Here is a 27,916-nt window from a genome sequence, read left to right on the forward strand (position 1 = left end):
AGTATTTGTTTTCTGAACGCATTTCTACTTGTTGTATGGTTACTATAGAAACTAATGCTGCTTTCATGTATCCTCGGAAATGTTAACTTTATAAGTCATCTTCAAATTTCAGCCCACGAATAATAAGTATATATACCTTTTAAAAGATTATAAACAAGAATTATAATTTGAAATTTACAAAATATAGTTTTAAAACAGCGAATGTTTGAGCACTAATTATATTTAGGAACTTTGAGACCCGACATTAAATATCAAGGGATTTTTTTTAATTATTTTTTTTACAACTCCCGACTTTACACTGGAACGTCAATGCACCACGAGCACAGCCAGGGCTAGCTAGCTAACGCTCAATATTTGGGACATGAGGACTTCGTTAACGCCTTAATAATGGTAAGTTAAGTGAAAATAATCTTTTATACAGAACAGACTACAAGAGCACACTATTTGTTAGCTATAAATTCGCCTCAAGCTTAAAAAAAAAAAATAGTCGTCGAAAGCCGTCAATCGAGTTATCCGCTAGTTACCACGGACGCTAGTACTACAATTAACGTGAATAAACGATAAGTGGTATTATTTTCTCACGTAATGTAACCAATTGTGGTGAATACATGCGTTATAAATGTTCGTTTGTGACGGTTTAACGAGTGAAGTACATTTGAGTCGCTGTTGTGTCAGTTTGCGTCCATAATCTGTTGCTAGGGGCATTGTTGGTACAATAAACCCCCAGCAATATTGGCTACACTTGCACAAACAAACAAGCATTAATTTCATAAACTCATGACTTGTTGCTGAAAATGTAATTTTCGCCAATAGGGAGCGCCACTACACTATATTTGAGCATTAGTGTCACGTATGACTCACTCAGCCACATTTTATTTGAATTAAAAATCTAATCTTACACGCCACCAAAGAAAAATGTCCCAAAAAGTTCATCCTAAAGTATACATCAGAATTTTTCTTTGTGAAATCTTCCTGTTGTATGAATGACAACATGGTTTAATTATAACTTCTGCCAACAACTTGGAGAGCAAATTCAAATTTTTATTTCTGTCACTACTTTCTTTAAACCTGTTAGACTCGTGCTTGGCATTGTTTGGGAAGCGTTGGTTCAAAAGAGTCATAATTAATAGCTAGGGTTTATATTGCGTCTTTCAAGAGAACCAATGACGCTTAATAATTAAAATTTGAAGAATGTTATGAGCACCATGTTAGGCTTGGCTGACACTGACACATTTGTTGCTAAATGTAAGGTACATGCAATGAGCGCACACTAAATATAAAGTTTAAAGTTCAATATACAATTGTGCTCATAAATTTACATAACCCTAGGGTATGAAAATATCAAAACACTTGCCACAGTGTTTTGGATTTTATCGGCATTAACACAAAATGGAAGCGCTGTCTGTATTATCATCCACTTTGTCCACATTGTCATTGATTTTAACTTTGTAAAATTTTATAGAGACGTTTTTTTTCCCCTCCCTTGATTGCCCCACGGGATAAATGAAGTTTTTTGAATCAGAATTAAATAGTGCTGGTGTACCTAATATTTTTGCCTCTTGTTGTCGAGGAGGAGAAAGACCGCTTCGCCTTCCTGACCGATTGGTACGACCCGACGGCATCTCTCCTGCGGCGCTACCAGCTCTTTTTCTACCCCCATGACCACTCCGTGGAGATGGTATGGAGCTGTTGTGTGTTTTTTGTTTTTGTTTTATTCTATTCAATACGGTCATATTTGTCCACCAAAACTTGAGGGTTAGGTTTTGGGAGCGTGGATGGACGAAATAAATTAATTAAAAGTCATGACATTGAATTTATTATAAACTGGTGATTAAATTCAATCATTTCACAATAAAATCAACATTTTAATTTGTTGATGGCGACTTTTAACTAACGCATTTTTATCATTTAAATTTTATCCACTTTATACTTTTTGCTTGGTCCAAAAAACCTCCACACTTTGTGGCAAAGCCTTATTTAAAGGTTAACTTTGTAATGTGCATTGTCCCTTTCAAATAAAATGAAATGAAGGAAACTTATCTATCAACCCTCTTGCAGTTGAGTAAATAAACACCACTGGCCATTACTTGAGGATATGCGGCAAATTTATTACTTACCTAACGGCTTATTTTAAGACAGGCCTTTTCATGCCTCATTAGCAACACAAATGATGGAGCGCGTTATCTCAATTAATCCACGTTGACTGACTTTTGGTCTTTTCATGGCAGTTTGACGTTAAGAACCAGCGCATCTTCCTGCGGCGGACCAAATACGAAGAACTGCACCCGAGGGATCTGTTTGTGGGCAACCGGGTCAACGTCTTCTCGCGGCAGCTCAACATCATCGACTACGGCGACCAATACACGGCCAGCAAGCTGGGCAGCAAAAAAGAACGGTAACGGCCTCACCTCGTCAACAAAAGCTGCCTCGAGATTATTTTTAGACGCTTAAGTAGAAGGCCGGGACGCGAGCACGGCGTCAGATCAGAATAATCACGCTTGACGAGGTCAAATGATGACTTGTGTAATTTCTCAAGAGCTATTTTGGAAGCAAATCTCATCCGGTTTCCCGTTAACTGCACATTTTGTAATCTTACAATTCACTTGAGAGCACTTTATGCTCTTGATAAATGCAATCAAATGACATGATGTTGTCCAGGACCCTCGCGCTGCTCATGCCGGACGCCGTCAGCAAGGTCGGAGACGTGCTGGAAATGGTCACCCAGGCCAACCTGATGGTCACCAACGCCAAGATGACACACCTGGCATGGTAATTCATTCTTTAAATCATTGCAACAGCATAAAAATTTGAGCCATATATATATATAAATTTATTATATATAAATTTTACCTCATGTTCATGTTTAACAAATGTAAAATATCATAAATCATGCTGTTTATACTAAATACTTTCTCAAATGTTCTTCAATTTCGATACTGTAAATGTATAGGATCGTTTCTTGGGAGGAGTAATATGGCGGCCTCGCGGCTTCAAAAGCCTTGGCCTATCGGCTATCCAGTCATATATACGAATCAGTGGATCCTCCCTTCACTTTTAGCATTAGCGCTAGGCTAACGATGTTTTAAAAACGAAGCACGTTTTGTATTTAAATATACAGTGGATGTAATTCTTCTTGTCATGTGTTTAGTTTTACAATTAACTCCAACTGGGGTGTCATTAAACAGCTTCATGGACGCTTAGGGACAACAGAATAACCAGAATAATTTACGTTACACACTTGCTAGTTGCTAATGCTACGCAAGCAAAATGGTGCATTCAGGGTGCTTTCACAGTGTTGGAAACGTGGACTTTCTTTGATTGTAACGTTTTAAGGGGACAATAATCAGCCATTTGGCCCAATTGGCCGATTGTTTTGGCAGATGTTTGAAAGGTAATAACCGTCTGATTATAGTAGGAATCCTAATTAGCCATGAACACACTTTTATAGGAGCAATTGTACTTCACATTCCCCATGAGGCCCACTATATTTTATTAATTTCAGTTGTTCAGCTCTTCACATTCATTTTATACTGTAGAGTGTACACCAATTGTCGTATGTATTCATTACAGGAGCCAAGCTGCAGACTTTTATGTGGAGCATCAGTCAAAGCCTTCTTTCAAGTGAGTGTAAATCCCAGCGGCCGCGATTCATGGCAACACTTAACGAACATAAGATGTTGACTAGCTAGCAGAAACGGCAACGTAGATCAATAGAATTGCTCAGAATGATTTTTTTCAAAGGCCAATAAAAATGAGCAGACTGTTGTTGCTGGGCAGAGTAGACTGCTGAATAGTCCAATGAAAAGAAAGCAGGCAGTTGTTGCTAGGAGGAATAAAAGTACCGCTGTTGCTAGGCAGACTAGATAGGGTCTCAATCACAATTGCTTAATAGGCCAATGAAAAGAGAGAAGCCAGACACTCTATTTACTCCTAAGTGTATGTACACAATGCACATTGTATTGCAATTCAAGTCACTGCTCTGTATTCAATATAAAAATATAAAGAAAAGATTATATTTACATAAAGTACACGCATATTTTGAAACATGCCTTTGTCTCCTCTTGGCAGTTCTTTGGTGCAGCAGGTGTCCTCTGGTCCTGTGATAGCATTGGAGCTGGTGGGCGATGAGGCCGTGTCCGTCTGGAGGAACCTCCTGGGACCCTCGGACGCGGCGGCGGCGGCACACAAGGAGGCGCCGCAGAGCGCCCAAGGGCACTTCGGAAGCGACCTGGTACACGGCCCCGACTCGCTTACCGCCGCAGCCAGAGTAAGCGACTTCATGTCCTTTACAGTCTTGATGACTACGTCCCCATTAGTCTCATTTATGTCCTGATGAGTCGCAATGTCCTCCATAGTCTTTATGCGCTCACAAGCTGCAACATTCTCTCACGTCCGTGTCATCCCTCACAAATCTTAATGTTCCCACTCGTCTTTATGTCCCCTCTCGTCCTGTCTTCATTAGTCTCGGCGCCTGGCGAGTAGGCGCCATGTTCTAATGCAGCGTTGTGTTCTCGCCAGGGTTATAATAGTTTTGGAATTTTCATTTTAGTTAGTTTTTATCTCGTTTTGAGATTTTTTTATTTATTTAGTTAGTTTTGATTAGCTTTCAGGGTGGTTGTGTTAGTTTTTATTATTATTATTTTTTTAAATGCTTAATTTTAATTTGTTTTAAAAGGCCAGCAGGTGGCAGCAGAGTATAAGAGATCAGTCAGGGCCAATTTACAACAAGCTCTTTTTGCCAGTGTTTTTACCAGGAATGTGAATAATGATGAAACTTAGCTATATTCTAATGCTAATTGCTGCAAAACGTTAACAGATGAAAGAAGAGACTCGAATCTTTCTTTTGGTAGGTTCCGATGTTTTTCTAGCAATAGAACACGATATTTTGTGGGCCTTGCAAAATCAGTCCAAATCCAGTGAAATTACCAGGAAATGTCTGGGAGTGAATGAGTTAATTACGAAAGACTAAAACGGAGATTTTCGCCATAATTATAGTTAGTTGTAATTAGTTTCATAAACATAAAATGTAGTTTCAATTTGAGTTGACCTTCTTGGTTAGTTTTTGCTAACTTAAATAACCTTGTTTCTGGCGGCACAGGAGCTGGAGTTCTTCTTCCCGACCACAGTCTGCCACGGCCCCATCAACACGGCCGTCTATTCCCAGTGCACGTGTTGCATCATCAAACCGCACGCCGTCTCCCAAGGTAAAGACCAAGACCAACTCATATTCATGTCTCTTTTGGGCTCTAAAATGCGATGATGTCGGCAAAGAGTGCGCTTTTACTTCTGTGACCCTCGTAGCACTCTTAAATCCTTCAACGCGGGTCAGTGACTTAGAAAATTATTCTTAAAAGCCTGCAATCTTACGTGACAACGTGAATTACTGCCTCCATTCACTCCCCTCTGATCATAAAAACAGCCGTACTTATTAAGACAGGTCGGGATCACGCTGGCACGCGCGGCTTCCCGGCGCCGCACCTTCCTGGAGCCACGCCAGGGTGAAGGTCGTTGAAGGAGTTTGCCGCTCCTGTCCAGACAAGTCGGCCCATGTTGGCTTTATGCAAGAAAAGCCTCGGACCGTGACGTTTGTTTGCCTGCCGGCGCTCGATTGAGCAACCGGCGGCGAACGCTCAACAGGCGGCAATGTCATGTCGAGGAGAAAGTCGTGCTTGTTACTTTCAAACTCATCGGACGTCGTGAATATATGGTTGTATCGCTTCATTGGCTCGATTTATTCCACTTACTGGAAACGCTGCAGATGATTTGGTTCTTGAAACACATTTGTGATTGGCGGTCCTTGTATTGGATGTGATTTGATTGCGTAAGCGGCTCAACGAGCAAAATGAACACAGCGTGGTAATCGCTATGGAATAATGCAGCGATGCTCCATTTTGGATTGACAAGCTTGGCATCCATCTTGTCAAAAACACGCTCACACAAACGCACTCTCATTCCAGACGAGTGGGCAGCGTCGTGGCGGCCGAGTACACCCCAACCCACCGCACCGTTGGCGGTCACGCGCTACCAAACGCGCCGTGCAGACATGACTGGAATAGAAGAGCTTCTGTTGCCAGGCACCCACAAGTAGTAGCGGGTTGCCTAGCAACAAGAGCAGCTGTTTTTGTTTTTTTTAAGAGGGAGGGGTGCACACGAGCCAAACAGACATATTGAGCCAGATTGGCAAACGTCTTATCATCATCATCATCATCGGTGTGACCTTCGCCGTCTTTCTCTCGCTATGCGTCCCGTTTTCCAATCTGCCTCCGCCCGACTCCCATGAGAGCATTTAAAGAGTCGGTCCGAGATAACGAATGCGGTAACGAAGCATGCTGCTGCCGCCAGGGTCGTTGTCTGATAAGAAGAATGCATTTCAAAGATGCTGATTTCTCGGCAGGTCTTGCCGGCAAGATCATCAACTCCATTGCCGCCGCCGGGTTTCACATCTCAGCCCTGCAAATGGTAAACACGCGCGCACGCACGCACGCACGCACGCACGCACGCACGCACGCACGCACGCACGCACGCACGCACTGTCGTCCTATCATGAACAACAGTATTGGGATGCAACGCATTACTGACCAGCGCCATCTTTTACCACTATTACTACTGCTACCACTACTAATCCTACTACTCGTTCTACTACCACTTGTTCTTCTACTCATCAATGGCTTTTGTTACTAATTGTTCTTTTACTTTCACTAGTTCTTCTCTACTACTACTAGTAGTTCCACTACTACTACTAGTTCTTTAACTAATACTACTATATTACTAGTTTTTCTACTACCACTTCTACTATAACTACTTCTTTCCACTTTGACTATTGCTAATTCTTCTTGTAATACTAATTCAACTACTAGTTCTCCAACCACCACCACTACTAGCTCAACTTTAACCACCCCTTCTACTACTATGACTACTCCTTTAACTTCTACCACTAGTAGTTCTTCTTGTACTACTAGTTCAACTATCACCCCTACTAGTTCTCCAACGAGCATCACTACTAGTTTATATTTAGCCACCACTTCTACTATTATAACTACTCCTTTCACTTGTACTATTACTAGTTCTTCTTGTTCTACTAGTTCAACTATCACCACTACTAGTTGTCTAACCACCACTACTAGTTCAACTTGAGCAACTTCTACTACTTTAACTAGTCCTTTCACATCTACTATTTCTAGTTCTTCTTGCACTACTTGTTCAACTATCACCCTTACTAGTTCTCCAACTACCAACACTACTAGTTCTGCTTTTAACGTCTACCTGCACCACAACTTGTTTATCTTCTTCTACGACTATTACCAGTACGACCACTTTTAGTATTTATTTTGTGACTACTACTACCACTATAACTTCTATTACTAGGACTACAAAAATGAAGTTATTATATCTCTGCTACTATTATTACTGCTACTATTACTACTACTTACTAATATTTTTCTCCCCCAAAACAATATTCTCTTCAGTCAGAGCACATACACACACACACACACACTCGAGTCAAGCAAGCGCTCGTCAACCGCCCACGCGTGTTTTATTAGAATTCTGACAACCTGTTGGTGGCCAGTCAAAGCAGTCAGACGCACGCATACACAAAAGTGATGTTTTTGTACAGTTCAAAGTGGACCGGGCCAACGCCGAGGAGTTCTACGAAGTTTACAAAGGCGTCGTGACGGAGTACGTGGTGAGTTCAACATCAGCTGGGAAAGAAAAGACTCCGGAAATGTCAATGTTGCGAGATGATTAGCAACGCTCACGACGGAATCCCCCGTCCGGCAGGACATGGTGACGGAGCTGTCTTTGGGTCCCTGCATGGTCCTGGAGCTCCACGGGGCCGACGTAGCCAAGACCTTCCGCGACTTTTGTGGGCCTGCCGATCCGGTGAGTTGCTAACCAATACAGCAGCACTTACTGATATTTTACCACAAATGTTCGTGTCTTGTGTGTATGTGTGTGTGTGTGTGTGTTTTTTTTTTTTAACCGTCTGCCCCTGATGTGTGTTGGTGACACATTCCTACGATGGAGTGACCGAGTGACCGTGTGGTCATATGACTGACACCCTCCTATGAGATCATGCGCATTAATGCACAAGATGTGCATACATTTCCAATTATGCATATTTGCACTCCTGACACACAACACAATGATTCAATGGGATTGATGTGTGTTGCATTCTCTTTATTAGTCTTAGTCATTTTCTTTCTGAATCCTTTTTAATTAGATTTGGGTTTTTATGTATTATTTTCTTTTTTCTTTTTTACTATCATCAATTTTTTTTATTGATTTTGTATTATTAATATACAATTTTATTATATATCGTATTTAGATTATTTATCTTCTTTTTCTCTTTTCTTTTTTTTTATATTTAAGGACAGACACAGACCTTTATGTTCATACTCATTTATTTATTTATTTTAGTTTAATTTTATTTCTGTATTCATTGATTTTTTGGGGGGGGTTTATTTATTTTTTAGTTCCTTTGATATTTTATTTTTAAATATGATTTTTTTTCCCCCAATTTTGTTATTGATTTATTTTCCATTTTATCATTTACTATGTTTCATATTGCTTATTTTTATATTTATTTACTACTTCTTTACTACTTTATTTCTCTATAGTTTGTTTTGAGTTAAGATTTTTTTTTCTTAATCCATTTATTCATCAATTAAAATATTTATTAGTTTTAGTTTTATTCATTTATTTTGTTGTTTTGTATTTATTTGTATGTATCTCTATTGTATTTATTTATCGTAAACAATTATTGGTTTCTGTGATTCCCTGAATTCTGATTCTAAAGATGTGAACGGCGTCGCCGCATCTGTTGCGCGCGTTCCCGCTGCAGCAACACGTGTTTTTGTTTTGTGGCTAATATTTCAGCCGCAGAACTCCGAAATGACGCTCCCGCCTTTTGTCTGAAATAGAAAAGCTATTGTTGCGCATCTTTGCATGCTGTTGCGTAACTTCCAGGCAGCTGATGACACCAAATGCGTCATCAATGAGTCTGATCGATAAAGAGGAGGCGCACCTTTTATTATTAGCGCTGACAGCTGTGCAGTCATGTGTTGCGGATCCATCAGTCAATAGTCCATTCTGACCATCAGCCACAATAGCAACACGCACGGTGACCTTCGCACCACAGGCAGAGGCTCGCTGGGATTGGTCGGCGCGGTGGCTCCCCCCTCCCCAAACCGTGTCCCGCGTCCAACTCATTTCCAAGACAATAAATGGCCGCGGTCCGATATCGAGCCAGCCTCATTATTTCGGCAAGCGCAGCCCGGCAGGATGTGCGCTCCTGTGAGCGGCCTGCAAATCATTAGCCAATTAATTAACCTTCGTTTGCCGCGCGCTGCTCTGCATGTTAACGGCGAGGGGAAGAAGACGGACTTCGACAATTAAAAGGAATTATTTAGTCGCTTTAAAAAGGCTTTCTTTGTTCTATTTTATATATGGAATTAATGGGGGAAAAAACATTTGTTTTTAATTTATTAAATTATAAATATTTGTTTAGTTTTTCTTATTTCCATTCTGTTAAACTAGTATTTTTACTTTTTTTTTTTCATTCTATTCCTGCGCTGTAATTTAGAGAGCAGAAAGGATTAATTTAGATTTAATTACACATTTTTTACCATTTATTTTTTTATTATTATTATTAGGTAAATATTTGTATTGTTATATTTATTATTATAATTCTTAACTTTTTTTTTTTAGATGACCTTTTTTTCTATTAATTGTAAATAATTCACGTTAACTTGCGGGATGCAGGAAAAGAAGCGTGTAGTAATAAATAAATAAATAATCATGAATCCAATATTTATTCTTTCATTTAGAATTTATTTCTGAATTTAATCTTAGCAATACCAACATGAAAAAAAATCAACCTGCCAAAGTGTGTGTGTGTTTTTTTTATTAATCAAAAAAAAAAAACGGTGCTGAGTCACATTCCCGCCGACAAGCTCGTCGCCCTGCGTCGCCACGGCAACAGCACCCGGCGTTGCATCCATTAGCTTTCACGTCACGCACCTGCAACCCCTTATCTAGTACACGCACGCACACACACACATGCTCTCTGTCACCTACATGGTAAAGTGGCCCTGGGGGAGGTAATCGCGTTAGTTTCATGACGGTTTTTAGTTTGATTAATACCCAAAACAATCTGTTCTAAGGTTTCTCTTCATTTGTTCCCGTCAAGAGAAATTTGATCTCGGAGGAAGTTCATTAGTCATTTGATGTCCTACAAAGATTTGGAATATGAATGTTCATCATCAACCGAAGTGTGAATTTGAAAATACGTACGTTAATAGACGACCTCCAAGGGAACGTATAATATTAAATACTCTTGCTGTATTTCAGTTCAGTTTTTGGGCTACTCAACTCGTCCACGGAGTTCAAAACCACTTCCTGTTTTTCTGCACTGTTGAAAGTAAACTCGAGTCAGCCTTTAATAAATGTTATTGACGGGTTGAAGGTGCAAGCTGATGAAGCCAATAATAAAAAAGGTGGTCAGTGAGTGAGTTGACTTTTTCTTTCTAATGCTAACAATGCTAACAAGGCTAAGGCTCTTCATACAATCGATAACGATTGAGTCAAATCAATTGAAGTCAATGATATCAAAAAAAACAAATGTGCTCCGATTACAAGACTTGGTTTTAGGCGTCTTGTATTGCAAGTGGCCTTTTAAACGCCATCTTTAATTTTCCCGGGTGTATACTGCGCGTGCGGATTGATGGGAGGCGGCGAGCCGTGACGCCAGCGAGGGGTCCGAGCTCTCGCTCAGTCATCGCAATCCAATTACAGTTGAGGAGGAAGGTCGCTCGCCAGGACGCAATTACGCAAGCGTCTCCCCCGTCATGAAACTTAACGCAATTACCTCCCCCAGGGCCACTTTACCAGCAGCTCCATCTCCCCGTATATCGCCGCCGTTGGCGCCACGTTCTGTCTGTTCGGTCCGTTCTGCATTCATCTTCTGCTGCGCTCGTGTGGTGTAATATTTTCATCTTCTACGGTTATTATCATACATCATCTATACGTACGGCGCGTAAGGAAGCAACGAAGATTCTTTTCTATGCAATCTGTCATCTAAATATGCGTCTAAAAAGTAATGCAGTTACTTTACCCCATTTTAAAAGTAACTAAGATTGTCCAATGTAAATTGAAAAAGTAATGTGATTACACCTAACAAGTTAGTTACTTTTCTGCTGACTTCATTTTAAAGGTAGCTGACATTATATTCTATGCAATGTAATGTAAATGAAAAAACAAAAGTAATTACACCCAACAAGTAATGCAGTTACTTTTCTGCTTCATTTAAAAAGTAACTAACATTATTTTGTATGCGATTTATTTTAAATGGAAAAAGTCATCTGATTACGCCTCTTCAAAGTAATGCAGTTACTTTACTGCTTACTTGATTTTAAAAGTAACTAAGACTTAAGTTACTTATTAGTTACATTCAGCAGCCGTATAAGGCCCATTAACCTGGTATGGACATAAATCGTAGCGTTGGCTTCGCTAATGTAGCCCTGAACCTAGCATAGCATGCTAGCAAAGCGCGTATCACAGGCTTGTACGACCTAACAATTGGACACACACGAAAATGCGGAATAGATGACTTCTCCCCAGGAGTCATTGAAAATGGCAACTATGACAAACTACCTGCCCAAAAAGAACAAATGTGACATTAATCATTCATGAAAATGATGCACACACGAGAGCCTCTTTATATTTAGAGGACAATGAAGGTCGTTAGGAATTGTGTTCTATGGCGACTTTGCAAACGATCTGCTTTCTTTACCGGCTTCCTCTCCATAGAGTTCACACGTGTGTGTGTGTGTGTGTGTGTGTGTGTGTGCGCGTGTGTGAGACCCAGTGGGAGGGTTTCATTTCCTGGAGGCGCGGTGACCTTCAAGAAAGGACGCCGGCGCTCAGCATACTGCCTCAGCAGCCATTTTGGGTCTAACACAAAGACAGTAGTACTCATTTTTGGACAGGATTATTATAGGACTTGCGCTTCGTAGTGTGTGCAATTCCCTCGTGAAATATTCAGCGAGTGTCATAAATGTCAAGTTTCACGATAGTCAACTTGATTTCTCCCTTTGCTCCTCCTTCCTTCCGCAGGACATCGCTCGCCACGTGCGTCCGTCCACGCTGCGAGCCATTTACGGCGTCGACAAGGTCAAGAACGCCGTCCACTGCACAGATCTTCCTGAAGACGCCATCTTGGAGGTGGGTGCTAACTTTACCGCGCTAAATACGCTAGCTGAGCGAAATGGAGAAAGGAGAGAGCGCACGCCAACAATTCGAAATTGACACGAATGACTTGGAGAAAAGGTTTGATTTTCCAGGAGAAAGGAAAGATTTTTCAGAAAAGTCAAATATTTTCGAGAAAAAAATTGGTACGGGCGGGCTCGTTTAAATTTTTGAGGAAAGAAAAGGTTTTTGGATGTCATGTTCAAAATTCATAATGTACTGAGAAAAACAAGTAAAAAAAACATTTTTTTTAAGTCTTAAAAGTGTCTTTGAGGGGAGACAAAAAGTAATTTCAGACAAAATATTTGTATTAAGAGAGCAAAATTTACCAAAATTCTCAATTTTGACACTTTTGGGGGGGGGGGGGGTAGTCAGTAAATTTTAGATAAAAAAATTAAAATATTTGGGAAACAAAATGTGTATATTTACAACCACGTATAAATATATATTTTTAAAGGTGGGGGCAATATTCAGTTTTTTTTCTTAGAATATTGCCCCCAGCCTCTAAAAAAAATATAGATTTATACGTGGCCCTTAAAAAGTTACAACCTCATGACACTAAAGTTTTCAAGAAAAATAGTTGAAATTGCGATTTCCCCAACGGTTAAGAAATATTTTCCAAAGCAATACTTTTTGCCCGCTCGCCATTTCACAACACTTTGGCCTCTGCAACATCGAGGAAAATTACTCCGCTGCTCTTCGGCTTTCGTTTGATCACGCGTTCTTGTGTCACGTGACATTTTTGACGGAGGCTTGAACGTTCACAGCCGAAACCAGAAAAAGGTAAGAGAACTTCTCTTTACACAATCTATCGTGCTTCTCGTAATTCTCGAGTAGAAATGAAAATCCGTTTGGGTTTTGTTGACAATCTGCAATTTTGGAGAGCGCGATGTTTGCTTCATATCCTCCATACCTGTTGGTGGTAATCGCTACACAAGCACCGGGTAAAACAGGCAGTGTGAAAGGGGCAATGTTAACCCCCCCCCCCCCCCCCCCCAACATCAGTCTCATGACCGCAGCGTGGGCCCCGACCCCGATCCCACCCGCCTCAGATCTCTCACGGTGTGACGGGAACAGGAATGACGGCGGGGTTTGAAACAAAAGCTTTTGTTTAGCGGCGGCGGCGCGGGCGGGGCTGGGGGGGGGGGGGGCCGTTGTGACATAATGCTTCTTTGTTAACCATTTGCCACTTCAACCTGACGTGGCGGCCATTTTGTGGTCCACAGGTGCAGTACTTCTTCAAGATCTTGGACGGCTGACCAGAGACTTTTTTTGTTGTTTCAACTTAGATCAAATAATGACCAGAACGCTGGTGGATTATCAGGAAAATCATTACTAAGACTCGTCCGGCCAATATTAGCTCCTTTATGATCTGCAAAGTTTTTTCAAAAGATGCTATGGGGAGAGCGTCCATTTTTTAGCAGGTGTGGTTTTGAGCATTCAACGAAGACCTCTCAGCATTTCACAGCAGAGACAATAGACAACGATTTTGAAGACTCATTTTATATACTTCACTGTTTTAAATGATTCCACGTAGAAGACTTGTATTTTTACTTAAATTCAAATAGCTTTATTGTCATTGTCCACAAGTTACAATGGGTTTTGTTTTTGATTTTTTGCAAAATCGATTGTAGCGTCGGTACCGGAGGAATTTATATTTTCCCAATGGATGCGGCGGTACTCTTTTAATTTGATCAACTCGACTTCAACAAGAAAAATTGACACACAAATATCATGTGACTTTTTTGTTGTTGTTTATTGTTTCAGCCAGATTAAATAAAGTGACCAGAAGACTCCTGACAAATTGTTTTGATTATTTTCTTCTTTCTTATTTTTTTGTCAACATGTAACGGGATACTGCATTGATACTTTTTTTTTTTTTTAATGTTTTCAACCAGCGACTACTTTGGTATCAGATTCAAAACATGACATTTCTGAGAGAAAGAGAAATAAAATGTACAACTGCATAAATATAAAATTCTTCCACCATGAACATGGCTAAAACATTCAACAGTACAAGACTCTGCTAGGAACTACAAAAAAAAACTACAAACGACAGAAGGGGGGCAATGAAAAGCGTTCAAACGATGGATCCTTCCTTGATGGTGTCCAGTACCGCGCTAGTATTTCAGTTAGTCGCTCACGCACACGCGCACACACACACACAAACACACGCGCAGGCACACGCACACAGAAGCGGACGAGACGAGATTTTACGACACAAACACGTCAGTAGTAGTAAGTAGTAGTAGTGGAGTTGCAGGTTTCTCTTTTTTTTTTTCTTCTTTTTTTTTTTTTTCCTCAATCGACAGTATGGACGCGTCTCGATGGCTCCAGGAAGGAGTACAAGTCATCATCAATGTACAGCAGAATAAATATGTTTTCATTTGCTTTGCTAATGCTACGCCACATCCTAAAACCCTGGACAGACACAAGAGAAGCCCGAGTGGGAATCAAGCGCACACTTTTTTTTTTTTTTCTCTCTCAAATGGAATATATACGGTCCTGTAGAGCAGTGAGAATTGCAAATGGCGGGCCAGCACCTAAAAGTGGCTTTTAGATGGCGGGACAGGGAGTGGCAAGTTTTGCAGACGCGCCCTCAATTGATGACGGTAACCGACATATGGCAGTGTAGGATCGAATCATTTCAATGCCCAAAAAAAAAAAAAAAAAGGGTTAAAGGGATACTTGACTCATTGAGTCATTTTCTGCAGTAAAATGTTAATAATTATTTTTCCATATGTTAGTCCATAATGTTTTTTTCCCTCTTGCTGTCGACTTAAGATGACGTCACCTGTGCTGAGGAAGTAGGGAACGACCAATCGTGGCTCACCCGTTTTCTGGGTTTGGTCAGCAAACTGAGCCGTGATTGGTTGTGACCGACTTTGTCAGCGCAGGCGGCGTCATCTTCAGCCGACAGCAAGTTGGAGTAGTCATTGTATATGGAAAAAGAATGACCTTATTAACATGTTACTGCTGAAAATGGCTCAATGAGTCAAGTATCCCTTTAAAGAAACATAATAAACCAAAATAAAAGTTGTATTATGTGTGTGTGTTTTTTTTAAAAGTAAACATCTTATTTTACAATGATCTTAATTTTATGATAACATCTAAAATCACGATTTTTGGGGTGATTGTAATCTAATGACAAAGTCACACATTTTTGGCAAAAAAAAAAAAAAAAAAATCAACAAATGTTATTTTGTTGATTTCTTTTTAATGTATTTACGGACCATTAGGCACACTGTATTATTTGGTGCAGTATCAACGGAAGTAAAGGAAAATAGGAATTATCATGCAATTCCTTTTGAAAAAGTTTGGCAACAAACCAAAAAAAATGCTTGAAATATCTTGACATGATTAAATGTGAGGACATTTTTCAATTTTGGCACGGATTTTAGCAAGCAGTATAAAGTTGGCGTGCATAAAATGTCGGGCGGGCCAGATTTGACCCCCGGGGCCTCGAGTTTGACAACACCAAAATGATCCACTTGAAGCTCGTGTTGTCCGGCTAACAACATTTGCCTCGGCTTAATCAAGTTTGGGGAAATGAATGGTGTGAATGCTGAGACGAACTCGAGTTGTATTTACTTGTATCATCTCAATTGGCTCTACACGTTTTTTTTGGAGAGTTGCTTGTCAAAAGAAAAAAAAAAGGGTGGGGGGTGGCGGGTGGGGTGAAGAGTGCGCGTCGACTGACTGAGCGAGCGACCCAAGAGGTCACGAGTTGATGGTGAACTTGACGTCGAATCGTCCCTGATAGCGGTCCTTGTCGCTGTAATTGATGTTGGCGCCGTAGACCTTGCACTCGATGCGGATCTCCTGGCCCAGCGTCAGGTTGGTGAACTGGATGGCCACCAGCGGCTGAAGGTAGTTGGGGTGCAGCAACCGGCCGTAGTACGGGTAGTACTGCAGCGGGAAGCTGCCGCCGAAGCCAAAGTAGTTGATCTCGCCCAGCTTGTCCACGTCCTCATCGCGCTGAGATCACAGTGGGATGATTCGGTTAGCGTTTGGCCGTTTTGGCAGCGCAAGGCCGAGCTCGGCTGGATTAGGATGCAGCGTTGACGGGCAGAGAAGGTCCCATACCAGACTTAATAGTCGTTCTCACAAAGCCGCGATCGTTTCTACTTGTATTTCGATGGCTTGCTTAAGTTACAGCATGTGAAGCAGTTAGTAATTGGAAATTCGTGCGGTACGAGTACACTCTCTTGTGGAATGCCAAAGAGCCACAGAATGAAATGTTCAACATTATTTTCGGTCTAAGTTTTATTTGACCGATGTGCAGTAAATTTGAGCTGAGAGTAAGAACTTTTCATTTCAATTGTTACACGTCACTATTACAAAATCAGCATAATCATTCAAAAAAAGATTATTCCTACAAAGTTGTTAAAAAATTATACATATTTAATAAATGGTTTCATCCAATAGGAACTTGCATAATTAGTGTTTCAAAGAATTTTATTTGTCTTAATATTTTTTATTTGTTTTTTACGTTTAAACATTTTCTTGTTTTGAACCCAAAAATAAATGCACACCAACGTAAAGTTTTTGCCAACATAAATAAATACATTTATATTATTATAAATTCTGTTTGGTCCAAAGGGAACTTACATAATTAGTGTATCTATTTCTTTTAATTGGTCTTAATATTTTTAAATGCTTTAACATTTTCTTGGTTTTGTAGCAAAAAATAAATGTTTGAATAATCGTGATAATTGTAATTAATTTTTTCCATAATCGTGCTACTTTCCTTAGGTGATACTTAACATTTTTTGGTCTCTCTGAATGTTGGATTTTCTGGACAGGTGGGTGTGGAACCCCCCCGCGGTTCACCGGAAGCGTTAGGCTCACCTTGTTCTTGCAGAAAATGGGTATGGAGTTGTTCTTTACTCGGACCTGAAGAGGCGCAGGCAGCGCGTCGTTACTGGCGGGGGCCTGCAATCGCACCCCAAAAAAAAAAAAAGGAGAAAAAAAAGGCAGACAGTCAGGAAGTGAGCGCTGGGACAGACAAGATTTTTTTTAAAATATTTATTTTATTGCTGATGGAGGGAGTCATTTATTTATAGATGAATAAAAAAAAAGATAAGGCTTGTGATTTTTGTTTGAATTATTCCAATATCAATCAATTGAAGTCATAAATTGAGGCAGTGACACGAGCAGCCGTTTTTTTTTTTTTTTTTTTTTTCTCTCACCTTGGGCCTGAAATTGACGATCCTGTTGAGTTTGACGATGATGCACGGCGATCCGTTCTGGAAGCCGTAGGTGCTGTCGGTCTCACCCGAGCAGCTTTCCAGCCAGGACCTCTTGTAGCTGCAGGCCTTGCGCTGACCCTGGTCGTTCTCCATGGTGCCGCGCTCGCGGTACGACTCGGGGCTCTCTGTGCGGCGACAGATGAACACATTAGGAACTCTTTCACTCTATAACATAACATATGCACGTTGTTGATATTCATGTAAAAAAGTAAATGATGTCACAACTGCTCAAATCTTCCGGCAGTGATTAGCTTTGGGTTTCGGAGTTGTCAATGAAGACCAAGTGACACGACCTCGCCCCACCACAGTTGCAGGTGCAAGCAGTCAAGTGATCCCGTTAAGTACCCTTTGTCCAAAAAATTTAAAAATTGCCTCTTTCGACCGTCATCTGCGACAATTTCAAACTAATGTTAGAATTTTGGGCAGAAAAAAAAAAAGATTATTAAAAAATATATATATATATGATGCATAAAATGACCCCCTATCCCCAATAAAACCATTCCTACTTGTTTACAACCGCTGTAAACCTTTTCTTTTATATATATATTTTTTATCTTGTGTTATTTTTGTCTTGGAACTTACTGGGCTAACCTGGGACCTCGGGTCGGGGATTGTATTTTGTGCCATGTCATGTGGAAATGTGTGTTAAGACAACAAAAATCCTTGCATGTTTGCACCCTTGAATTTTGTGAAAAGAAAGTCTTTGAATCCTTGAAATATCTTTAAATATAAATATATATATATAGATATTATATTCCTGTGCGATTTGGCCGCCTGGGGGCAGTGTGGTGCCGTTCATTCATGGTGTACACGCTTATAAAGTGAGTACAGAAGAAATATTTTTCACACATTGGGAAGAATTTGTGCCTTTGTGTCGTGTTATCCCGCTAGATTTGTGCGTGAATATTTGTTATTTGAAGGAAGTCGATGCTAACCTTCCCGTTAGCATTTGAATGGGATCCTCCCCTCGCTTTTAGCATTAGCGCTAGGCTAGCGATGTTTTAAAAAGGAAGCATGTTTTGTACTTCAATATACAGTGGATATAATTCTTTACGTCGTGGGATTCGTTTTACAGTTTTACAGTTTAACTCCAACGGCGGAGTCATTAAGCAGCTCAGAGGACGCTTAAGGGACAACAGAATAACCAGAATAACATACGTTACACACTTGCTAGTTGCTAATGCTACGCAAGCAAAATGGTGCATTCAGGATACTTTCACAGCGTCGGAAACTTCGGTTTTCTTCGAAGATACCGTTTTAAGGGGAAAATAATCGGCCAAAAAGCAGAGACAACGAAGGGAAACCATAAGACTTTATATTATAGAATATAAACGTACTATGCTATATTTATCTAACAAAATGATGGGAAAACACTTGGTTTATTAAAACTAACAACAATTGGTAGTGATTGTAATAATGATACCACTGTAATAACGATGCCATACATTTATTGATTGGTAAAAACTTGCCTCCGCAGTTTTCAAATTTCAGCAGGTCGCTTTGGCGCTCGTCGTCGTAGAGCGCGAGGAACTTGGTAATGCTGGCCACGTACTTCTCGTACGACTTTGGGTCGCTCTTGCTGAATGAGATCTCGGACTTTTCAGAGCGCGGCGTATGTGACAAGCCTGCAAGAAAGGAGGGAAAGTGTTAAAGGGGGACATACTCCAAAAGTATTGGGACAGCAAGGTCAATTCCTTTGTTTTTGTAATGTATACCAAAGACATTTGGGTTGCAGACCGAAAGATGAATTTGAGACAAAAATGATGACAAACGAGACAAAAGTTCGGCATTCCAGATTCCGTAAATATACTAACAGTCAAGACTAGTTGGTTATGAATAAATCCAAATAACAACTTTCATTTGGTCCAGTACACACGCAGATCAGAGCAACCTATTTTGAATTATGATTCGAATCAAAAAAGCAACACTTCTCGAGACACTGCTTTTTAAAACAAAAAAAACATGGATTTCCCAAACATCCATTCTGAAGGAGATAAAAAGACTTCCCATTTTACATTGCCAATACGGACAGTATGTGGTTGTATGAATTGTGTTCATATTTCTTTAATAGTTTTCTATACATTTTAATGTTAAACTTGTCCATTATTGTTCACAATTGAAAGAAAAATATATCGTCCTGAAAAATGTGTTATTGTGACAGGCCTACTGCTAACGACTGCCGGCGTTCCATCTCTGTTATATCACAAATTGGGTAAATTCCTGGCTGGACTTCAGCACACCGTTGTGGGACGCACGTCCCATGGGACAGAACAGCCCTCCTCAAAACCGGATGATTTCAACAGAACTGTTCAGAAAGAATGAAAAGAGTGCCGTTATTCTTGTTTCGGGGCTATTTTCAGAACAGCATGTCCCAAACATTTGAAGACATCCAGGCACACAGGTTGTAATCTTTTTTTTTTTGGGGGGGGTCTCCTTTTAAGTGTTTCTATGCCGGCACTTCCTCTTCCTGCCATCTTTGTTATCATACGCAAACACAGTAGTAGCAGCGCTGCTGCAGATCTTACACACGTGTGTGACTTGTTAGCGTCCCTCCCGCCCTTTTTCACCCGTGACTCCTTCACAGTGGAAACTTTTTAGCGGCAGTGTGAAAAAAAAAAGGGGGGGGAGGGGGGGAACCTCCCCTTTGCTTCCTTTATCAGTCACACCGCTGTAAACCAAAGTCGGCAGGCCGACAGTTACGCCAGGCTTGACAAACGGTAAACTAAAACCGCGAGGAGCTTCACAATGGCCTCTAAAAATACCGCCCAAACATGTGCTGCTGCTGCTGCTGTTTCTAAATGAAAGCTTACGCATTACAGAGAGCATTTTGTCTCGCTAATCAACAAGCTTAGCGAGGCCGTGCGTCCCCCCCCCCCCCCGGTGCACAAACTGTATGTGAGCCGCAACACTTCCTGTGGCCTGAGGGGGAGCCGGCTTCGACGGCTTTCCGTGTGAGTGAAGGACAAAATGGCTGACGCTATCTAAGGTCGGAGATGCTGCCTCGAGGCACGAGTCCCTCTCAGCCATGTTGACTTGTTCATACCTGGGGGGGCCACTCGATCCTGGTAGGTGGGCTTGTAGTTGCTTAAGGTGAGCAACATCACCTGAATGGTCCCCACAAAGATGGCCGCCAAGCATCCGTAGAAGATAACGTAGAACAACAAGATTTTGACTGTGGACAAAAGGAGGAAGAGGACAGTCAAGGATTTGTCATCATGTCAGACATGAAACAGGACCACATTTGTGCTTTTACAATAAAATGGAAGTTAAAAAACATGACATCAAGCTTTTGCCATTTGTTTGTAACAAAACAACGGCGATTTAGTCATGATCGTTTTTGTTGATTTTGAGAAGACTTTGTGGTCTAAGCAGGAAGTTTAGGGTGACCACTGGGGATACTAAAAACTCCATTTTCAGTAATATCGTTCATAAATACAAAGTCTGGGGAATTTGATATATTAAAACAATCAGTTCTTCGGAAAGTGTGACAATCGATGGACGTCACATTGAAAACATAATGTCCTCAAACATCACGTCAATCTTTTAGCATTTGGTTTGTTAAAACAAAGCAACGGTGTTCGTCTGTTATTTAAATTTTAAATGTTTGGTGACCAGTGGAAATACCCCCAAATAATTACACTCAAAAACATTATTCAAATTCGAGAGTATTTACAATTGGGTTTATTAAAGACTGTTTTTGTCTTGATGGTTGATAGCACGCACACACATTCATCCAAAAACAAATTTTTGGGAGGAGTACATACAGTACAAGCGTGGATTTAGCACACTCAAAAGTGATTGATCAAACGTGACACCGATTGTGATGGCTGACTTTGCAACTTCAAATAGCACATCTAAAAGCAGGTGCTAACCAGCATAGCGCAGACAAAATGAGATGCAACGGGAAACACTTTTCTGCTTGTGTAAACGTTTGTGAAATGCCAGAAACTTTATTGCAACATATCGGCTATTCAGGAATACAATTTTGGAGCTTCCGAATGATCAAAAGGCTGACTTTGATCCAATCACAAGAAGGAGTCATGTCGTAACGTCTTTGACATGACAAAACTTGGCTTTTACGTAGTTGCTGTCTTCACCGATATAATCGGGGCCACTGATTTGTTTGTCTTCTTCCACCAACACTCCCAATTCCTTACCTTCAACTTTATTTTGCACAATTTTGTTTCCTCCCCAAAAATTTCGGGGTAAAAATCTGAGGTAATGTGCAAAACCCTTGTGTGCAAACTGTCGGGTAAACACACAAGTTAGCGCCTACTATTTAGGACTAATAAATCAGATCCAAAGGCTTTTTTGGTGTTCAAAACAAATTGAATGGTGAAGCCAGCAGAGTTGTAAAAAAAGGTTGTCTGAAGATTAAAACAAAGTAAGTATGGACATCATCTCGTCTTTGCGTTTCTTGAAAACAACGTGTTTGTAATTCAAACAGAACAGACATGTTTGATGACCTGTGGAGATGCTTGTTAAATAAGCATTTGTAATACAACGTTGTTAGTTTTAGTTTGGTAATCAACAGTAGTCTGCTTTTGAGTTTTGATAAAGTAACAATGACTGGTTCTTGTCCTGATCGTCTTCATTTCAAAGTGAGGAGCTGTTTGCTGACCAAAAGAGAAGTTTGTTAAAAACACGACCTTCTACGGTATGATGTTCAAAATCCAACATTAAGGTTGATTCTTGGCCTCAAATCAAAGTAGGCAGTTGTGTTTGGCAGCGTTTGGAGAACAGGTTATTCTAAGGGTTACATTCAAAATCCAACATTTATGGTTTATTAAAACAAAGTATTGGCGATCTGTTCTCGTCTTGATTGTGACGATGGATAATGGTTAAAAAAATTAATAATTTCTAATCATGATACTCTAAAACACAGGTGTGAGAGTCCGGTCCTCAGGGTCCTGAGTCTTGCATGTTTTCAAGGTTCTCTACTCCGACACACCTGATTAAATGATCAGGATCATTATCAAGCTCCTGCAGAGAGTTTACTGATGATCTTAAATATAAATCAGCTGTGATGAACGTGGGAAACCTAAAAAAAACATGGTTCACCAATTCCAGCCCTCAAGGTCCGGAGTCCTGCAGGTTTAGATGTTTCCGCCAACAACACACCTGATACTAAAAATCACGATCGTTATCAGGCATGCTAATGAGCTGATTATATGAGTCAAGTGTGCTGGTGGGTGGAAACATCTAAAACCTGCTGGACACCGTACCTCGAGGACTGAAATTGGTGAACCCTGCTCTAAAACATGCAGGACTCAGGCCCTCGAGGACTGGACTTTGTTCTGGACTGTTCCAAAACATTAATCCAAGGTCACAACAATCAAGTTATGTAAAAAATGTGCACTGTGGCGATATAAAGTTTCCTTTAGAAATGAACGTGGCGACACATCAAGTGGGATCCATAATGGTCATTGGAGTCCCCAAAGGAACAGCTGGTTGAATTCAAGGACACAATGTGAACACGTGAGCAGTATTGTCGGGAGGGGGCGACCAGTCGTTGCATGTAATTGTTAGCCTCATGATGAACTACAACCACAAAGGATCCCTTTCTCGTCTTGTGGCGGAAGCTTTGTGAGGGAACTATTGTGAGAGTGCCTCCTTTTCCACTCCTCTCCGGTTGCAAGAGAGGGGGGCCATTTAGGGAAGTACAGGAGAAGTCATCACCAGTCATTCCAGACGGGCCCCGTTTCCCTCCCCCGCTGTGTCGCCCACAGCCGCAACAGGTTTGGCAGAGGAGCACAACTCAACGGCCCCAGCACCAGTTTCACCAAATAAGAAACTGGGAGAGAAGTACATCGAATCTATCTTAGGAGGACGCACACAAAAGAATGTCAAGGACTCGTGCCTGAAATTGAAAAGTTGTCCACGTCGGGTTGAAGCAGCAATTTTAGGCGAGTTTGAAATTCGACTCCAGAAGTGGTCAATACTCAACTAGCAGTGCCCACCTGGAAAGTTAAAAAAAATAATCCCGAATGCCACTTTCACTGTCGGCACAAAATTGAGAGGAACAAACTATCACAACGGAAAAGTCTCAACGCCCCATGCCAAAAATGGAACATGAAGCCGAAAATCGCCACAGAAGGGTGGAACACAATCCTAAAAGGATACCAGTAAATGTTCATATTCGTATAGAAAAGGCAGAAACTAAATCATGAGTAAATTATTATTATTATTATTAAAAACAGGCAAACCCAATGAGAGAAAAAAACTTAAGTCTTAAGTCTAATATTTTTATGTTGGTGTAAATGTCCGTTTTTGAGACCTCATTCCATAATCACATCACTCAAAATCGGAAACGCCATTCATCACGTTGACCGCCCAACACGAGCGTTTACAATATTTTTTAAAACGCTGATATACCCTCGCCTAGGTTTGCAGTTGTCATGTCAGCATTCCCGAGGTGTCTTTCTGTTGCTAGTTACAAAGTGGGACCTATGGGGACCAGTCTGACGACTGCAGCGTAGCTTCAGCCAGCAGCCCCTCGGGCCACGTCAGAAGCCCCCCACCCCCCCCCCCCTCCCCTCCCCACCTCGGCTGGCCTAATGTTGACTGAGAAGTTTCAAGTAATCGTAGCGTGCCGGTTCGATAACCACTGTTTTGCCTTCTGAGAGCAGCATCCATTTTAAGTTTGTTTGTGGCAAGCGATTGTCACTTGCCACCTGGTTCAAGACCATCCCCCGGCCAGACACATTGGCTGCGGTGCACTTGAGCAAGACTCCATCCAGTATGTGCCGTGATCGGTGTGTGTTCGCTGTGATGGGTCCAGTTTTGTGTACATAACAAAAAAACAATCATTTCATTTTCAAGTTGTGCCCATAAGAAACACTGGAAACTCTAGTCAATGTATACATTTCTTGTTGTCATAACACTTCCTATCAGGTCCACTCTGCATTTCTTTTTCTTTTTTTTGTTACTAGCCAGAGTAGGAATCACAGCATCTGTTTATAAGGAAACTCTACGCGATACGTGTTACGAGCGAGCACCTGGTCATTTGTAAGGCAAATGAGCATTTTCCCTCATGATCGCAGGTGAGAGTGAGGCGTGCTGGGAATGGCAACAACAGCTTTCGAAGTCTTTTACGGCGTATATATATATGTCTATGACGTTAGATTCAAACGTTAGTACTTGACATTTGTGATCCAGTTCAGCGAATGATAGTCATGGGTCGTATTGGCCGCTACTTTGTGGTTTAGGGCTGAAACAATTATTAAAATGACTTGATGAGGGCCAACCAGGAGGAAAACTAAGTATCGCTGTTAGCTGAGTTAATATAGTGCAGTGCAGGATAGGTACAGGAACAAGTTCACTTTTTAATTAAAAACGCAGACTGGTTAACGGTTAGGCAGTTACCAACCAGCGACTAGCCTAACCTAGCAACAGCCTAGCCTGTTAATCCAGACTCACTCGCAGCTTTGCCAGAGAGTGAGTCTGGTCAACCAGTCAGTCAGTCGTAACTGCTGTCTAAGGACGCCTGTCCAGACCCACTTTCTTTTTGAAGAAAGTGGGTGTGGCTTGCCAGGCTAGTTCAAACATGAAACAGATTGCAACCTGTTTGTTAAATACAGTGGCTCACAGTATTAAGCCCGAAGTTTCAGATGAATAAATACATTTTCATACAAATCTTACAGTGTACAAATACATGTTTACTGATTAGTATTTTCTAAATTTGAGAGGGGGGGAAATTGCAATAATCGATTTGTATCAGGATTAATTGTGGACAACAATAATACCTGCCCCTTGTGTGCATTTTGTTGTTAAATACTCTGATTACTCGAAGAGATAATTGGATTGAATAATCGATTCTAAAAATATGAAATAGCTTTTGCCCTATTGATAGACAGTTATTAAACAGTATTACATTCTAGTTAAGGGTTTCTCTCTTTGTAAATGTCCGCCACCAGCTTAATTTAAATATTGCTAGTGCTCGTCCACATGTATAAACGTTGGTAGTGTACTAAGTGCACACTTGTATGGTGTTATAAACACAAAGCAATATGTATGGCCGTTGGGTCTTTTGAGTTGCTTGTTACATGATCTCTGTTTTTACAGATGCGACAGTCATGCGATCAATTTCAAACACTCGCTCAGTGCCAACTACCCAATCAAGTCAAGGTGCATTTATTAAATAAAAACGGGTCATTTTTAGAGAGCACAAATGTAAACCTTAAAAAAAAAACACTAGCGTCCCAGCATCAAAACACCACAAGATGTTCCTTTTCTAAAATGGAGGACGTGCACAATTGCAATCAAATTATCAACGGCACACTGTTGCATGTGTGCAGTCAAGATAATGAGCCTGAATTCTTACATGGGCTGCGGCAGATACTCCCACAACTAAAGTTATCAACACAAATATACGACCAAGTATGAAAAATATGCCTTTGATGGATTTGAGTGCAAATGATTGTGCCTTTGGTGGTTTGCTTTCTTTCAGGGAGGTAAAGTCTTTCAATTATTTTCATTTGTATGCAAAACTTGTCAAAATCGCAACCGTAAACTTGATTTTTACACGGGTGGCACCCCAAGAGATGTGTTTAGACACATAAACACACACTGCATGTGGCTGGGGATAGCCAGTGTTTATCTAGCAGTTCAGGAACAGGCACAACAACCTGAAACAAGTCAATGGAAAGAGCCCCATCCCCCAACACACTGCAGCAGGAGCTTGTGGTGAACAAACCATCACCACATTCACACTGCCCCCCCTCCCTTTCCATTTCATAGCCTTGCCCCTCTCTGTGCTGCGTTCACGGACACTCTGACCCCTTTGAAGTTACTTTAATCTTTCAATTTACATTCTAAAAGCATTATTACAGCCCCATCCAATATGATGTTGTGTCATTTTGTAGCCCATTAAACTTGGTCGAGCTCTTCCCGTGGTGTGTTCAAGGACAAACCTGTTGCTGTCGAACATTATGGCGACAAAGTGACGCCTTTCAATGACAGCCAGGCACGGTGGCTTCATTCATTAGCCGGCTCGTGTACGATTAAAGGGAACTTGGGTTCATTTTTGCGGATGAATACCCAACAAAGCTCAAGTTTCCTCTTTTCGGAAAATAGACGCTTGTGTTGTTCGACGGCAGAGGAGTGGAGGGGACGGCCCTCGAGACATGTGAGTCGTGATCAGTTCGACTGTACCGGAATCGACTTTTTGTAAAAGGGGAGGGGGTGGGATCCACATCACGTGTTTATTAGTCAACCACGTCAAGCTTGATGAGGCAAACACTGACCGGAATGTTAACTATTCAGGGTGGGAAAAGTGGTCTTTTTTTTTTTTCTTTCGTGGGAAAAAGGAACGAGCAGGCCACCATTAACAAAGAAACAAAAACAAAAAAAGGGACAATGAACAATCAATGAAACAGTTTGTCGACCTGATGCTGGAGAAGTGAGTGGAGATCTCCCCACTCAATACAACTTTCACCACCGGCACGAATAAAAAGTCGTGGCCCGGCACAGGCTGTCCTTCAGGGGTGACCTTTTTTTTTTCTTCTTTTTTTTAAACAACCCCTCACCACAAGCACGGACGACTAAGCCTTTATTATACGTCGCATTTCCATTATTACCCACTAGCCCTTTGTAGTAACATTAAATGAATGAATATTAGCTCAAATAATCAAGTCTGCTCGTTTAATGTAGTACAAATGAGTCATTCTACTTTAAAAGTTGCCCCATTTTGTTTTCCTTTCGCGCCCTAGCTGCCCATTTTCTCGGCGTCGTCGACTTCCCAAAATCAAAATGACGGCGCAACTTCTAAGTGGTGGATGGGAGAGACGGAGAGAAAAAAAAAAAAGCCTCCGACAAGTCACGACGCAGCCTTGTCAGCCGCGGAGAGCTCGAACAGGTGCTGCCGCCTGCCTTAGCAAGCAGGCAGCCTTCTTGTCACTCGAAAATGGAGGAAGGTGGTGAGACAAAAACGCTCTTGCGTCGTGACATTCAACAGTTACAAAAAAAAAAAAAGGAAGACTTACACCAACTGCCGCCGGTTCTCCCCAGAAACTCCTTCTTCTCGGAATTCCACACAAAGCTCCTCCAGCCGCCGTCGGTGTCTTTATTCCCCGACATGTTATAGAGGTCCTCCCACACACACCGGTAAGCTCCAACTTTTGTGTCTTCTTTTTTTCTCTTTCAAAAGAGCAACCCACGACCACTCAGGGGTGTTTTTGCGGAGGAGACGACTGCTGCGTCTCACCGGAAACGCGAAAAGGGCACTATGTATGCCCGCACCGCCGCTTGAATCGCTCTCTTTTTCTCTCTCTCTCTCTCTTTCTCTCTCTCTCTCTCTCTCTCTTTCCTCTTTCCCGTTCTCTCTCTTTCTCTCTCTCCTCTACGGTGTGCGACTCCGCCCGCAAACTCCCGCAATAAGTTCCACGGCGAGAGTGAGGAGGAAGGGGGTAAGAAAGGGG

The 27,916-nt window shown here is 41.3% G+C and overlaps 2 protein-coding genes across 3 annotated transcripts; one reads left to right on the forward strand and one right to left on the reverse strand.

The window, feature by feature from the left end:
- Positions 1-2: 2 nt before the first annotated feature.
- Positions 3-14,173, forward strand: nme7 (NME/NM23 family member 7). Of its 2 annotated transcripts, none has more exons than XM_077584042.1 (12): positions 3-390; positions 1,574-1,678; positions 2,229-2,395; positions 2,659-2,769; positions 3,571-3,621; positions 4,069-4,267; positions 5,099-5,204; positions 6,395-6,459; positions 7,616-7,684; positions 7,780-7,881; positions 12,115-12,222; positions 13,473-14,173. In XM_077584042.1, the coding sequence occupies exons 1-12, from the start codon at positions 388-390 to the stop codon at positions 13,503-13,505; spliced, it is 1,119 nt and encodes a 372-aa protein (XP_077440168.1). In that variant the 5' UTR covers positions 3-387; the 3' UTR covers positions 13,506-14,173. The 2 variants fall into 2 exon arrangements, with proteins under 2 accessions (XP_077440168.1, XP_077440167.1); XM_077584041.1 differs by having other exon boundaries at positions 6-390; positions 1,571-1,678.
- Positions 13,984-27,863, reverse strand: atp1b1a (ATPase Na+/K+ transporting subunit beta 1a). The gene is made up of 6 exons (XM_077584046.1): positions 27,482-27,863; positions 20,542-20,670; positions 18,968-19,123; positions 17,439-17,623; positions 17,098-17,181; positions 13,984-16,224 (listed from the first exon to the last, which is right to left on the reverse strand). The coding sequence occupies exons 1-6, from the start codon at positions 27,573-27,575 to the stop codon at positions 15,967-15,969; spliced, it is 906 nt and encodes a 301-aa protein (XP_077440172.1). The 5' UTR covers positions 27,576-27,863; the 3' UTR covers positions 13,984-15,966.
- Positions 27,864-27,916: the final 53 nt, after the last annotated feature.

The sequence above is a fragment of the Vanacampus margaritifer genome, chromosome 13 (assembly GCF_051991255.1).
Source record: "Vanacampus margaritifer isolate UIUO_Vmar chromosome 13, RoL_Vmar_1.0, whole genome shotgun sequence".
Classification (NCBI taxonomy): Eukaryota; Metazoa; Chordata; class Actinopteri; order Syngnathiformes; family Syngnathidae; genus Vanacampus; species Vanacampus margaritifer.

Excerpts from the sequence above, each read along its gene's own strand:
- nme7 (XM_077584041.1), top strand. Across the intron at positions 2,770-3,570 it reads AAGATGACACACCTGGCATG|GAGCCAAGCTGCAGACTTTT; the intron begins GTAATTCATTCT and ends TATTCATTACAG. Across the intron at positions 7,685-7,779 it reads GCGTCGTGACGGAGTACGTG|GACATGGTGACGGAGCTGTC; the intron begins GTGAGTTCAACA and ends CCCGTCCGGCAG.
- atp1b1a (XM_077584046.1), bottom strand. The coding sequence starts at position 27,575 with ATGTCGGGGAATAAAGACACCGACGGCGGCTGGAGGAGCTTTGTGTGG. Across the intron at positions 20,671-27,481 it reads GAGAACCGGCGGCAGTTGGT|TCAAAATCTTGTTGTTCTAC; the intron begins GTAAGTCTTCCT and ends TTTTGTCCACAG. Across the intron at positions 16,225-17,097 it reads CCATTTTCTGCAAGAACAAG|CGCGATGAGGACGTGGACAA; the intron begins GTGAGCCTAACG and ends CTGTGATCTCAG.